This window comes from Peromyscus maniculatus, chromosome 8 (genome assembly GCF_049852395.1).
Source record: "Peromyscus maniculatus bairdii isolate BWxNUB_F1_BW_parent chromosome 8, HU_Pman_BW_mat_3.1, whole genome shotgun sequence".
Taxonomy (NCBI): Eukaryota; Metazoa; Chordata; class Mammalia; order Rodentia; family Cricetidae; genus Peromyscus; species Peromyscus maniculatus.
Genome location: NC_134859.1, coordinates 71,625,030 through 71,640,211, shown reverse-complemented (window position 1 = coordinate 71,640,211; position 15,182 = coordinate 71,625,030). Strand labels below are relative to the sequence as shown.

At 39.5% G+C, this 15,182-nt stretch overlaps 1 protein-coding gene across 11 annotated transcripts in view; it reads left to right on the top strand.

The window, feature by feature from the left end:
- Ggnbp2 (gametogenetin binding protein 2) overlaps positions 1-15,182 on the top strand; it is a 37,143-nt gene that overhangs the window by 20,116 nt on the left and 1,845 nt on the right. For 6 of the 11 annotated variants that reach the window (XM_076543073.1, XM_076543078.1, XM_042282526.2 and 3 more), the window contains 6 exons: positions 7,016-7,219; positions 8,403-8,577; positions 11,665-11,859; positions 12,804-12,951; positions 14,103-14,228; positions 14,314-14,462. In XM_076543073.1, coding sequence (XP_076399188.1) covers positions 7,016-7,219; positions 8,403-8,577; positions 11,665-11,859; positions 12,804-12,951; positions 14,103-14,228; positions 14,314-14,462 — 997 coding nt within the window. Of the gene's footprint in view, positions 1-7,015; positions 7,226-8,402; positions 8,578-11,664; positions 11,860-12,803; positions 12,952-14,102; positions 14,229-14,313; positions 14,463-15,182 lie in introns of all 11 variants that reach the window. The other 5 variants (XM_076543072.1, XM_076543076.1, XM_016001722.3 and 2 more) reach the window with 1 other exon arrangement.

Below are 15,182 nucleotides of genomic sequence, written 5' to 3'. Positions count from 1 at the left end.
TTTTTTTTTGAGACAGGGTCTTTCTGTGTAGTCTTGGCTGTCCTGAAGTACTGGGACTACAGCCATAGACCACCATACCCAGTGTTTATTGTTTTTAAGTGTGCGTGTATATGCATCTTGTGGAGAGTTGTTGGGACCCCTAGAGCTGGAGCTGTAGGCAGTTGTGGGCTGCCTGACAGTTGCTGGGAATCAAAACCTAGTCTTGCAAGAGTAGTGTTTGTTCTTAACCCTGGAAACCATCTCTCCTGTTTTTGTTTTTTTGTAAATTTTTATTGCTTATTCCAGATTGGTCTTTCATGAAATATGGGTTGATTTAACCTGTTGAAGATTATGGTTAATTACTTTAGAAAGAATAATATTACTGAGTTGGTGTTAAAATCATATTTGATATGTTTTCAAAATTAAATTATCAGCTTTTTGGACTAGAGTTGTGGTTCAGATGGTAAAGTACGTGCCTAGCATGTATGAGCTCTGGGTTTGATCTCTAATCTAGCATAAACTGGGAATGGTTAAACAAGATTGTAATCCCAGCACTTGGGAGGTAAAGGCAAGGTGGTCATGAGTTCAAGGCAGCCTGGGATACAAGAGACCCTCTTTCACCTAAAAAGCTTTTCATTTCCTAATTTGAAATACTTCTTCTGTAATCATTTTTTAGAACCTTTAAATAGAGTTAGAATATATTTGTTTCATGTAACCACAAATTTTTCCTTTTTGGGGGAGTATTATAAAGGAATTTTCTAAGTGCCATTAGCATTTGGAATCCCTTAGAAAAGGAGAGAAACTGGTAAAGGAACCATCTAGTGATGGCATTGTTATTGAGGTGGGTTCTGTTGTTACAAATTTGCTACATTTGGCTTTGGAACAGATAATTACTTTGGATTCATTTTAAAAAACAATTATAAAAACAGGTGTTAACAAAATTGGTGTTTAAATGGCAACAAACTAATGAACTACATACTCAGTTCTATTCCTTTTTTAGTTATAAACCTTCTCATTTTTGTCTTTTTGTTCATTATCAAAAAGTAGACAATGTATTGATTATTTGGATTTGGGAGAGGAGACTAACTAGATAGAAAAATGTTTGTCCTATCTCTTTAAGTATGAATTGGTTTACCCAGAAGATGTCTTTGGGGTTATAAAATAAACTAATGTTATGAAGTTTCCTGTGTTTTGGTTTTATTTTAATAAGGAGATACAGAGTCTGTTTTATAAATATCTTAAGAGTAAGAAGAAATTTGGATTAGAAGAATAATTTTATATGTTAAAAGGAGAAATTGAAGTTGCATAGAATTTGTTCTATCCATTAAAATTTTGTGACAATTTTCTTTTGTGTATATATACTAATTCTTTTGCATGGATGCACATGCCACAGCTCCTGCGTGGTGGTCAGGACTCACTTTTTTCCTTCCACCTTTACATGGGGTCTAGGGTCTGAACTCAGGTTACTAGGACTGCAGGGCAATCATCTTTACCACTGAGTCATCTCAGGTTTCTTATTTTATGTGTATTTGTATGTATTTGAGTGTATATTTGTGTACCACGTGTGTAGGTGCTTATGGAAGCCAGAAGAGGGCATTGGATGCCCTGGATTAGAGTTACAAACAGCTGTTAGTCACCTGATGTAGGTGCTGAGAACCAAACCTGGGTCCTCTGTAAGAGCAACAAGTGTTCTTAACTCCTAAGTCATCTTCCCAGGCTCCCCGTGCCTCTGTTTTTAAGACAAAAATAATCACAGGATTAATACAGGGTTTGCTGTGGGATGAGATGAAACTGTGAGGACTGGCAGCATAGGGAAGTTGACTTAGGGTGGTATTCGACAGTGCAGTAGTGTCAGTGTTTGCAGAGCCTTATCACTGCTCGGCTCTTCAGTTTCAGTTGGTTTCTAAATGGCCTTATTATATACTGTTGCCCTTCCTTTCCTGTCTCTCTCTCCTGTTCCTGTCTCAGTCTGTGCTTGTCATCAAGCCTGACAGCCCAGAACCTTCACAGAAGAAGGAGAGACCTGACTCTCTAAAGTTTTATTCTGATCTCTACAGCGTATGCTGTGACACTTGCCCAGCCATCTTGCAGACCCTCTCCTCCCTCCTTCCCTCCCTTCCCTCCCTCCCCTCCCCCTCCCCTCCCCTCCCTCCCTCCTCCCCTCCCCCCTCCCCTCCCCTCCCTCCTCCCCTCCCTCCCCTCCCCTCCCCTCCCCTCCCTCCCCTCCCTCCCTCCCTCCCTCCCTTCCTCCCTCCCTCCCTCCCTCCCTCCCTCCCTCCCTCCCTCCCTCCCTTCCTTCCTTCCTTCCTTCCTTCCTTCCTTCCTTCCTTCCTTCCTTCCTAGGAATATGGTCTTGCCATATTGCTCAGGCTGGCATCAAGCTCCTAGGCCCAAATGTTCCTCCTGTTTCAGTCTCTCAGGTAGTGAGGGTTGTAATCACATACCATCATATACGCAGCTATCCTCCATTTTAAAGTTGAATAACGTCCAAATATATATAGAACACATTTCCTTTATTCATCCATTGATGAACCATCTAGATTATTTCCATATCTTGACTGTCTTGAATATTGCTATTGTGAATGTGGGCCTGCAAAGTGTATATAATTTATTCCTAGAAGTGGGATTTCTCAGTCATATAGTAGTTTTTTTTTTTTTTTAATTATTTTTCATTTATTTGTACTGGTGTGGTGTAGGCATGCACATACCATAGAGTGCATGCAGAGGTCAGAGGATAACTTCTAGAAGTTAGTTCCCTTGTACCATGTGGGTCCGAAAAGTTAAACTTGGGTCTCCAGGCTTGGAAGTAAGCACATTTACCCACTGAGCCGTCTCACCAGCCCTTGTAGTTTTTATTTTGAGGAACCTCCATCCTGGCTTCCATAGTGGTCTGTCTTTTTAATTTTTTTTTTTTTTTTAAATTAAAAACAGACTTTTACTACATATCCCTGACTGGCCTGAAATCTCTCTGTAGACCAGACTGGCCTTGAACTCACAGAGATCTGCCTGCCTCTGCCTCCTGAGTGTTTAGGATTAAAGGCATGCACCACTGATTGAAGTGTGTTTTTTGATGTTCCTATCCACAGCATGCAGCAATAGTTTCTTTACGTTCCTACGACCACTGGTTTTTCATCTGGGTTGTGTTTCCCTTTTGGCTTATTAATAGTGACTATCTTAGGAATGATGGCACTAATTGTGGTTTTGACTTTGCATTGGTGATGCTGAAGATCTTCTCATATACTTACTGGCCATGTGTGTATCTCCTAACTCACTCTCAAATCTAATAGCACTTTTTCCCCACATTAAACTCTTCAATGACTTTCCAAAGCCCTTCTGATATAACTATAACTGCTTGGCATGTACTTTAATGATCCAGCCATAATCCAAATCCTTCACTTTCTCCTGACCACATACATTCTAACCAGTCTTCAGACGTATCATCTCTGAAAAAATGTAACCCAGAGGCCATGTGAGCTTCCACAGACCTGCTTGTTTTTTAAATTGGGTTTCTTTTGGGCCTGGCATGGTCTATAATCTCAGTGCTTGGGATACAGAAACAGATAGAGCTCTGTTCTGCATGTTTGACCCCCATCTTGCTTTCTAAAGAGTGAATCCCAGGCTAGCCGGGGCTACATAGTGATATCCTGTCTCAAATGTTGGGGAGGGTGGGTAATTTTTTTTTTTGTTTTGGTTTTGAGATTGGGTGTCACTATGTAGCTCTGGCTGTTCTGGAACTCTCAGAGATCTGCCTGCCTCTGCCTCCCAAGTGCTGGGACTAAAGGTGTGTGCCACTGTGTCTGGTTAAGAGGTAAGATTCTTTTGAGGATTTTTTTTTTTTTTTTTTTTTTAAGCTGAGGATCAAACCCAGGGCCTTGTGCTTGCTAGACAAGTGCTCTACCACTGAGCTAAATCCCCAACCCTGAGAATTTTTTTAAACCATTAGTGTAGCCTGTTTGGCGTAGAACTTGAATTGTAGACTAGGCTGGCCTTGAACTTGGAATAATCCTTCTGCTTCTGACTCCTGAGTACTAGGATTTTAGGCATGCACCCACTATGCCTGGCTTAAGAAACATACTTGTCTGTATATAAGTAAGAGTGTGTGTGTGTGTGTGTGTGTGTGTGTGTGTGTGTGTGTGTGTGTGTGTGTTGATACAACATCTGTGTAGGCTAGGCTTGGTTTCCTCTGTGTTGGGATTACAGGTGTAGGTCACCATATTTAGCTTATTGGAATTATTTATATTCTGGATATTAATCCCTATCCAGATATATTCCCTGATTCTGTGGTTGCTTGTCCACTGTTTGCTCTTTTTCTTTCTTTGGTTTTTAGAAACAGGGTTTCTCTGTGTAGCTCTGGCTGTCTTGAAACTCATTCTATACACCAGGCTGGCCTCAAACTCAGATATCTGCCTGCCTCGGTCTCCCCAGTGCTGGGATTAAAGGTGTGTGCCACTACCTCCTGGCTTCCTCTTTTTTCTTAATATTTATTTATTTTGGTAGTGTGTGCACATTACGTGTATGCAGGAGTCTCATGGAGGTTAGAAGAGGCATCAGATTGCTGGAATTGGGAGTTAGAGACAGTTATGAGCTACTTTGTGGGTGCTGGGAACTGAACTCCAGTCCTCTGGGAGCAGCAAGTACTCTGAATTGCTGAGCCATCTCTCCAGCTTTTTCTTTAAAAAAAAAAAAAGATTTATTTTTATTTTAAGTGCATTGATGTTTTGCTTGCATTTATGTCTGTGTGAGTGTGTTGAATCCCCTGGAACTGAAGTTACAGTCAGTTGTGAGTGGCCATGTGGGTTGGGGGGGAATTGAACCCAGATCCTCTGGAAGAACAGCCAGTGCTCTTAACTGCTGAGCCATCTCTCTAGACCAGCTTAGAAGTTTTTAAGTTTAATGTCCTGTTGTATATTTTGCTTTTGTTGTGTTTTGTAACATATCCAAGAAATTGTTGCCTAGTCCAATGCTGTAATATTTTCCTTCTATATTGTAAGAGATTTGTAGATTTAGGTTTTAATATCTGTATCTTCAATCCATTTTGAGTTAATTTTTAAATTTCTGTATGTCCATTTTCAAAGCATTTGTGAAGTTAGAGTGATTTAATGTGACTTGTTGGTCTTATGGCCTGCTAACCTTGTGGGCTTAAAAATCCTCTAACATGTTTTCTTAAACATAATCATCTTCTATTGGGCCAGGAAAGCCTGAATGCAGTAAAAATAATACATGATAGTTGCAAGGATAAATAAAATAGAAGTGTAAGACAGAAATAATAGGACATAGGCAGGTTAGTGTGTGCCTGTAGTCACTACTATTTCCATCTTCTGGGGAGGCAGAGGCAGGAAGATTGTACAAGCACAAGAATTCAAGACTAGCACAAGAATTCAAGACTAGCCTGAGCAATGTAATGAGCCTCCTTCACCTGTAGTGTGTGTGCATGGGATGTGCATGTGTGTACAAATGCACTTACTCATGAGAACGTGTATAGAACCTAGAGGTTGAAACCAAATTTCTTCCTCTGTTGCCCCACCCACTTTCTTTTGTGAAGCAGGTCTCTCACTGAACCTGAACCTGGAGCTTGCCAATTTTGCTAGACTAGCAAGTATGCCTCTTGGGCTCTGGGGTTATATATGCATGCTACCAAAGCCATCTTTTTATGTGGGTACTGGGGATCCAGACTCAGGTCCTCATGGTTACATAGCAAGCACTTGACTGACGGATTCATTTCCTAGTTACCCCTTGCTCTTTTTTAAAGATTTATTTTGTTTTTAGGTATGTGTATATATGGGTACGTGCATATGAATGCAGGTGCTTACAAAGGCCGGAAGAGAACATTGGATCTCCTAGAGCTGGAGTTACAGCCATTTGTAAGCTACCCATTGTGGGTGCTGGGTCTGAATTCAAGTCCTCTAAAAGATCAGGAAGCACTTTGAACCCTAGAGCCATCTTTTATCTTAAAATGTTTCTTCTCTCTTCTATACCATACTCATAAAATAATATTAATGATAATAATAATAATTATTCAGGCAACTTAAACCAGGGGAAAGGACACTGAAATGAAAGGACCTACAAAAGATAGTGAAAGTCAGCTACAGTAGTTGGTTTCATATTTAATAGAGGGAATAGGAAGAAGTTGGAATTAACTGAGGTTGAGCCTAGGTGACTCTGAATGATGATGTTGTTAACCCGGATTAGAGAGGACATAGGAAGAGAATGGTGTTGCCTGGGAACACTGAGTTTACGGGGTTGTCTACTAGGAGTCGCCAGCGTCTCACTCTTTTACATTATGGATGTAGCCCTCAGGCAAGAAGGATAGAATCGGGCTGGAGAGATGGATCAGAGGTTAAGAGCACTGGCTGCTCTTCCAGAGGTCCTGAGTTCAATTCCCAGCACCCACATGGTGGCTCACAACCATCTGTAATGAGATCTGGTGCCCTCTCCTGGCCGGCAGGCATACATGCAGACAGAACACTGTGGACATAATAAACAAATCTTAAAAAAAAAAAAAAAAAAAAAAAAAAATAGAATCTTGAGCAGAGATCTTGGTCATGAATCATCTTAATGTGTGCACATGGGTGCAGATGATTACAGAATTCATTTGAGAAATGAATTTAAGTCAGAGAGAGTCAAAATTTTCTTGTTCCATCACATTGGCTTTCTTCTGAGATCCTATCCTGGTTCTTGTTTCAGGATTCAAAACTAGAGAAACCAGGTTCTGTGGGTCATGCTGATGTGTACTTGTTTTTGAGCACTCAGGAGTCTTGAGGCAGGAGGATCACATGTATTTTATGAAACAAGCGTCTATATCTGCCTTACTCATAGCCCGTGTCCTTCTGTGATTTAAAATCAGTGCCAGTTGACAAAGCTGCATTCCATGTAATCCTTAAATTTGCATTTAACATGTATGTTTTTATTTTTATTATTATTTTTGAGACTTTATAGCTCTTGCCTGGCCTTGAACTCACAAAAGATCCACCTGCCTTTGCCTCTGGCGTCATACCCATTCTTAATTTTGAAGTTTTTTTATTTTTGTTTTTAACAGGTTTTGCACTGATTGCAAAAATAAAGTTCTCCGAGCATACAATATCCTCATTGGTGAACTTGACTGCAGCAAAGAGAAGGGATACTGTGCTGCACTTTATGAAGGCTTGCGGTGCTGTCCACATGAGCGACACATCCATGTTTGCTGCGAAACAGACTTCATTGCACATCTCTTGGGTCGTGCTGAGCCAGAGTTCGCAGGAGGGTATGAGTATGTAGTTTGCTAGAATGGGCTATCTAGCGCTTTGCTTCATTTTATTACTCAAAGTTTATTTCTGTCACCTCTGCCTCACTACATAAGATGATGTATGTACAAATTAAGGTGTGCTGTAAAGATTATGCTTTCTTAATTGAATGAAACTATGGGAGAAGTATTTTGGTGTTTGGTTTAATCCTCTACTCCTTATTTCTGGAGAAGAGGTAGACTTTCATTATAGATTATCATTTTTACTTGAAAATGATTGAAATCAATATTCATGCATTCTGCTTTATCATGTTTAGATTTTATTCACAATGATGGTTTTTGCATAGAAGTTAGGTTTTTGCAGCAGGGGGTTAAGAAATACTTTATTGAATGTAATTCATAGACTGTATATTATGTAATTATTAAATGATAGAAGAGCCTAAATTAGTATCTCTGGCTTTGTAATGAGAATGAAATTAGAATTTATTCATAGACTACATCAAACCCATTTTCCCTTTGGATTTAATGTCGGTTTTCTTTTGAGTGCTAGTTTCAGCTAGGAGTTTGTGGGGTTTTTTTGTTTTTGTTTTTGTTTTTGTTTTTTGGTTTTTCGAGACAGGGTTTCCCTGTGTAGCTTTGGAGCCTTTCCTGAAACTCACTTTGGAGACCAGGCTGGCCTCCAACTCACAGAGATCCGCCTGCCTCTGCCTCCCGAGTGCTGGGATTAAAGGCGTGCGCCACCAATGCCCGGCAAGCTAGGCGTTTTTAAATCCAGAAACTCACTATAGTACTGTGAATACTTCTGCTAGACTGGCACTAGAAGGCCTTGCCTGTGATTGAATCACTTTGGAATTGCCTTTTCCCATTCTTTCTCAAACCAACTTAACCAATTGACCAAAAAATGTTTGGCATTTTGCTATAACTGGAACCTACCATGTCTGCTATGAGGTATACACTTCCATGACTTCTCTAGGCCTTAAGACCCATTTCCTTATAGCTAGTTCCTGAATTATCTTACTTTACCGGTATTAGAATTCAATTGTACTTGCATGTATATTTCTCATTGGTTAAAATCCTGCCTCTGTGTTTGTGTGTGTGTGTGTGATTGATTGTCAGATAAACTGGCTGTTTTAAAAATCTGAATTTTCAGATTTTACTGTTTCAGTTAAGGCATTAGGAATTCATGTTGGATTATCCTCAATAGGCGAAGAGAAAGGCATGCTAAGACAATAGATATAGCTCAAGAAGAAGTTCTGACCTGCTTGGGGATTCATCTTTATGAACGACTGCATCGGATCTGGCAAAAACTACGGGCCGAAGAGCAGACGTGGCAGATGCTCTTCTATCTTGGTGTTGATGCTTTACGTAAGAGCTTTGAGGTAAGAGCAGGGGACCATGGGTCTAATCTTTTGGTTGGTTTTGTTTTTTAATGGTTTTTCATGTCAGGGTTTCTCCGTGTATCCCTGGTTGTCCTGGAACTCACTCTGTAGACCATGCTCGCCTCGAACTCACAGAGATCCACCTACCTCCGCCTGGCCTTTTTTTTTTTTTAAGAGGGTCTTTTGTGTGGTCTTGCCCTGGCCTCATACCTGCTGTAATGCTCCTGTCTCTGCTCTTTGAGTGCTTGAATTCTAGGCATGAGCTGCCATATCTGGTTAAAAGCTTGGACTGGAGCCACTGCCTCAGAAAGCTGCAGTTCACTGATCCATGTGACTTCGACTGAGGGAAGGGAGATTTAGAAGTTAGTGGGGGTTTGTAGCTGAAAGTTTTCCTGTGTCCCGCCTGGCCCATGGTCAGGACAAATCTTTCTCACCTGCTGGGCCCCATAAAGACACACACAGGCTAATATTATTTTTAAACCACGACCATAGCAGGCTTCTTGTTATCTGGTTCTTATATCTTAAATTAACCCATTTCTATAAATCTATACTTTGCCATGTGGCTTGTGGTTTACCGGTATCTTTACATCTTGCTTCTTATGGCGGCGCCGGCTGGCAGCATGTCCTCCATTCTGCTTTTCTTCTTCCTCCTCTCTAGTTAGAATGTCCTGCCTAACCCTACTCTGCCTCACCATTGGCCAAACAGCTTTATTTATCAACCAATCAGAGCAACCCATATTCACAGCATATGGAATGATATCCCCCATCAGGTTTCCTTCCGTTTTTAGTCCTGTTATTCTTGCACTGTTGGTTTTCAGTGGGAAACTGAAGTTGTAAAGATACAAAGATGTTGCTAAGTAGCAGGGGAGCTGGCTCGGCAGGTCAGGACAATCGCTGCCAAGACTGATGTCTGAAGCTCATGGTGGAAGGAGAGACTCGCTTCCCACAAATGGAGAATTATGAATTCAAGGCTGGTCTCAGTTACATAGTGAGACTCTGCCTAGGGAAAAAAAACAAAGAAAAATGCTGCTGCTCTGAAGTAAAGCTCATGGAAAGACAGCCAAGCAACAGAGTTAGAAGACTTTCACAAGTCTCAGTTTGTCTGATGACGAACAAATATCAAGCAAATCTAACATCCATGACATGGTAGTAAAAACGACTTTTAGGGCAGTGTTTCTCAACCTTCCTAATGCTGTGACCCTTTAATACAGTTCTTCATGTTGTGGGGACTCCCAACCATAAAATTATTTTCGTTGATACTTCAAAACTGTAATTTTGCTACTGTTATGAATTGTAATGTAAATATCTGTGTTTTCTAATGGTCTTAAGTGACCCTTGTGAAAGGGTTGTTTGACCCCCAGGTTGAGAACTGCTGTTTTAGGGGCTCATGACATGGCTCAGTGTTAGAATGTTTACCTAGTGTTTAGGAGGACCTGGGTTCAATTCCTGGCACAAAACAACAACAAAAAGCACATTAGAGGCTTGTATTTCTAATGCTGCTATTATTGTCACATTTTTTTCAGATATATTCGTAGAACGTGTGTATTTGGTTAATGACTGTTTTGTGTATTAGATATATAAAGCCATGGTTGTAACCCTTTAATTGGGCTACTTGTCCTTTTGAAAATGGGATGAAACCGTTTACAGAAATTCATCTATAAACTAAGTACTCTGAAGAGTCTGGGAAAATTTATACTGACTTTTGGTAAACAGATGTTTTTAATGTTTGTATCATTGAGATCAGATAATCTAGTTTGGTTATATAGTCTTTTTTTTTTTTTTTTTTGGTTTTTCGAGACAGGGTTTCTCTGTGTAGCTTTGCGCCTTTCCTGGAGCTCACTTGGTAGCCCAGGCTGGCCTCGAACTCACAGAGATCCACCTGGCTCTGCCTCCCGAGTGCTGGGATTAAAGGCGTGCGCCACCACTGCCCGGCGGTTATATAGTCTTTTAATTAAGAATAAATAGGAAAAAAATAAATAGGAAAGCAGGGTATGGTGGTGCACACCTTGAATCTCAGCACTGTGAGTTCAAGGATAGCCTGGTCTACATAACAAGTTCATTGATTTTAAGGATTACATAGACTGTTTCCAAATAATGATGATAATAATAAAAAAAGTAAAATAGATAAATATATAATAAATGAAGTATTGAGAAATGGATCCGTAGTTAGCACTTGCTGCTCTTCCAAAGGATCTGGTTCAATTCCTAGTATCCATATGGACCCTAGGCTCACAGATGAAGGCTCACAACCTTCTGTAACTCCAGTGTCCCAGGGGATCTGATGCTCTGTTGTGGAGATCATGGGACCAGGCATGTGTGTGTATGGTACACAGACATACATGCAGACAAAACACCCATATACATACAGTTTTAAAAAGAAAATGAAGGAATGGGGCTTGAGAGATGGTTAGGCAGTTAAAAGAGCTTACTATTTCAGAGGACCCAGGTTCTAGTACCCATGTGGTGACTCAACAGAAACCTGTAACTACAGTTCCAGCCATCTGTTCTCTCTTCTGGCCTCTGGGGGTTATGTAAGCCCACACGTAATACACTTTTTTTTTTTAAGGCTAGAGATATATCTTAGTGTTCCTGGGTTCAATCCTCAGTAATGTAAGGGAATGGGGTATGTATATGTAATAGGGATAAGTAAAACTAGAATATTGCTGACTTGAATAGCAAGCAGTGTGTTATTTTTTTCTTACAGGTACTAGTTGTACATTAACTTCTTGAATCCATTCTTAAGACATGGTCATTTAAAATACTAAAGCACGTGCAAGTCTCTCAGTTTGATCTTCAGCACTGCAAAAAAATTAAAATTTGTTTTTGCTGGACATGGTAGCTCACGTAATTCCAGCACTTAAAAACTGTTGCAGAGTGCTGCATATTTGAAGCCAGCTTGAGCTGTAGAGTGAGTCTGCCTCATAAAATAAGCAAAGCCTTAAGATTTTTATGGAGACTGTCTGATGAAATTGCTGCATTACATACTAGTTGTTTGTGTGATATTTAAATTTTTTAAAATGAGACTTCCCTTGGAAAAGTAAACGAAATTATGACCAATGTTCACATTCAGCTTTGTTTTTACAATAGATGACTGTGGAAAAAGTACAGGGTATTAGCCGCTTGGAACAACTTTGTGAGGAATTTTCAGAGGAAGAACGAGTTAGAGAACTCAAGCAAGAAAAGAAACGCCAAAAACGGAAGAACCGACGAAAAAATAAGTGTGTGTGTGATATTCCTACTTCCTTACACACAGCAGATGAAAAGGCAGTAAGCCAAGAGAAGGTGCGTGTGCTGCTTTGGGTAGAAGGAAGACTGGGCAGATTTGGGCATTTTACCCTGCTTTTCTAGATACGAGTTCCTATAGTTTATGTTTTGGCTTTCCCCCCAAAATCATGTGTAAGCCACAATATTTAATGTATGCATTTGTTTTATGAAGGCAGTGTGTTGGATAGTTATCTTTCTGTAACAAAGTCAAAATATGGAATATTATCTTTGTGAATGACCTAGACCAGTTCTCAACTTTAGGATCCCTTTTTCTTAAAGTACACAGACTTTTTGTGGGTTATACTTAATCACTATTTACTGTAATAAATATTAAACTGGAGAAATCGTAGACCATTCAAGTCGTAAGCCCACTCTATATTAATCAAATAAGATTTAAGAAATACCATGTCAACATAGTGAGACCTTATCTCAGAAAAGTCTTTGACATTCTGGCTATTGTTTCAAAATGTAAGAGTTTTGTTTTTGTTTTTGTTTTTTTAAGTGACAAATTGACTTTATTCATTTTTGAGGAAGTGCCTGCTAAATACACAAGTTTGAATAAGCATAGTTTGTCTCAGTCATTCTTTGAAGTGAAATGATTGTTCTTAGTTCAGCTTGCAGCTCAATAGTCGCCAGAGTTAGATTTCCTTGAGAGAGTTCTTGTACCTTGAATATGTGACAGAAGATTTTGTTTAATGTTTAACAAGTGAAGGACCAGTGACTTTAGTACATTTCAGTTGTGCTGCTACATAAAGAAACTGTTTCTCAAAACTTGGAGCTGTCCTCCTGTCTCTCCTGCTGGCATCACAAACAGGAGCCTCTAGCTAGTCACCATGATTCTTTTTTCCATACCAATACTCTTCATTTTTAACCTTATAACTGCTATTTTATTAATTAGAAATTAAAATGTAGCCATTATGGAAGTAAATCTTTTTATTGTCTTTTAATGTCTACCCTCAAAGGAAACAGACTTCATTGAAAATAGCTGCAAAGCCTGTGGCAGCACTGAAGACGGGAATAGTTGTGTAGAAGTAATTGTTACCAACGACAATACATCATGTACCTGTCCTAGCAGTGGCAATCTTCTGGGGTCCCCTAAAATAAAGAAAGGTGAGTAAATCTTTTTAAAAAAATAACTCTTGCTGGACCTTGTATGGGTCTGAGCTAGGTTCTCTGCATATACGTTATGGTTGTGTAGGTTGGTATTCTTGTGGGATCCCCAACAGCAGGAATGGAGGATGTCTCTGACTCTTTTGCCTTCACTTTGGGACTCTTTTCCACCTAGTGGGTCGCCTCATCCAGCCTTGGTAGGAGGGTGTGTGCCTAGTCTTATTGTAATTTGTTATGCTGTGTTCTCTTGACATCCCTGCTAAGCCTGCTCTTTTTTTTTTTTTTTTTTTTTTAAGGGAAACAGAGGAGGAGTGGATCTAGGGGAGGTGGGGTGGGTGTGGACTAGGAGATATGGATGGAGGTAAGGGAAATGTGGTCAGGATGTAGTGTATGTAAAGAATAAAAATTGAAACAAAAAAAAATTAAAAAGGGAAAAAAAAACTTTTGCTGGGCACGGTGGTACACACTTTTAATCCCAACACTCAGGAGGCCATATCACAAAAACAAAGCTGTTTTTTTAATGATTTATTTATTTTTATTTTGTGTGCATTGGTGTTTGCCTACATGTATGTCTGTGTGAGGGTGTCAGACCCCCTGGAACTGGAGATAGTTTTGAACTGCCATGTGGATGATGGGAATAGAACCCAAGTCCTCTGGAAGAGCAGCCATTGCTCCTAACCACTGAACCATCTTTCCAGCATCCTCCCCCCACCCCTATAAAACAAACAAAAAAACGAACTCTCTGTCTGTTTTCTTTTAAATATAAGTGCTTTTAAGAGATTTTTTGGAATTAGAATTTGGTTTTGTTTTGTTTTTTTGAGACAGAGTTTCTTAGTAGCGCTGGCTGTCCTGGAACTTGCTATGTAGACCAGGCTGGCCTCCAACTCAGAGCTCCATCTATCTCTGCCTCCCAAGTGCTGGGATTAAATGTATGCGCTGCCACCACCTTGTTGGAATTAGAATTTTAAAATTGCTTTATCACCTCAAAACTATCATGCGATTTAGTCAGATACTTAATATTTCTTTTCTTACAAGAAACAAAATGTGTAAATATTAATCATACTTTCATTACTTATTTTCTCTAAGCAATAACATTTGATATTTTCCCCTGGACCCCGAATTAATTTTATTTTCACCTGCTATGTTTTCAGGTGTGTCTCCACACTGTAATGGTAGTGACTGTGGATATTCATCTAGCATGGAAGGAAGTGAAACAGGTTCTCGAGAAGGTTCAGATGTGGCCTGCACCGAGGGAATTTGTAACCATGATGAACATGGTATGCTCAGGTTAAGCTTCCTAGTTAATATCTACTATATGGCTGATATAACATCATAAATAGGAAGGGTTATTAATTTTTGTAGGTGAAGATTCCTGTGTTCATCACTGTGAAGACAAAGAAGATGATGGTGATAGTTGTGTTGAATGTTGGGCAAATTCTGAAGAAAATAATACAAAAGGAAAAAATAAAAAGAAGAAAAAGAAAAGCAAGATGTTGAAATGTGATGAACATGTAAGTGATGATTTGCAATTAATAATTTTTATAGTTGAAAACAACCTATTTTCCTTGAATTGATGGTGGTGCAGGCCTTTAATCCCAGCAGAAGCAGGCAGATTTCTGAGTTTAAGGCCAGTCTGGTCTATAGAGTTGAGTTCCAGGACATCCAGGGCTACACAGAGAAACACTGTCTCAAAAAAAAAAAAAAAAAAAAAAAAAAAGGAAAAAAAAAAAAAGGAAAAAAATCAAAAAGAGTATTTTATGTAGTTGCATTGCTTGTTCATCTTGTGGGTATGGATATGAGGGAGGAAGTGTTCATTTGTCCAGAAGTCCAAGTGAGTTATAAATCTCTTTAGTACTTTTTACTTTACTTTGTAATTTATAAAAAATTTTCCTTTAGATTTATTTCTTTTACATGTATGAATGTTTTACCTTCATGTATGTCTGTGTACCACATGCCTGCAGAGGATAGAGGATGCAGGGTTCCTTGGGAACTGGAGTTAGGATGGCTGTGTCACCATGTGGGTGCTGGGAATCGAACCCAGATCCTTTGTAGGTGCTCTAAGCTGCTGAGCTATCTCTCAAGAATCTATCATTTTAATTAGCTATATAATCTTGAAAAACTGTTTATTAGTTTTTCTGTTTGCAAAAATGAGGATAATAGGCTGTGTTTTAGGTTCTATGAAGATGAAGTAAGATTAAACAGTTAGCATACCATCTGGAATGGGATAAGTG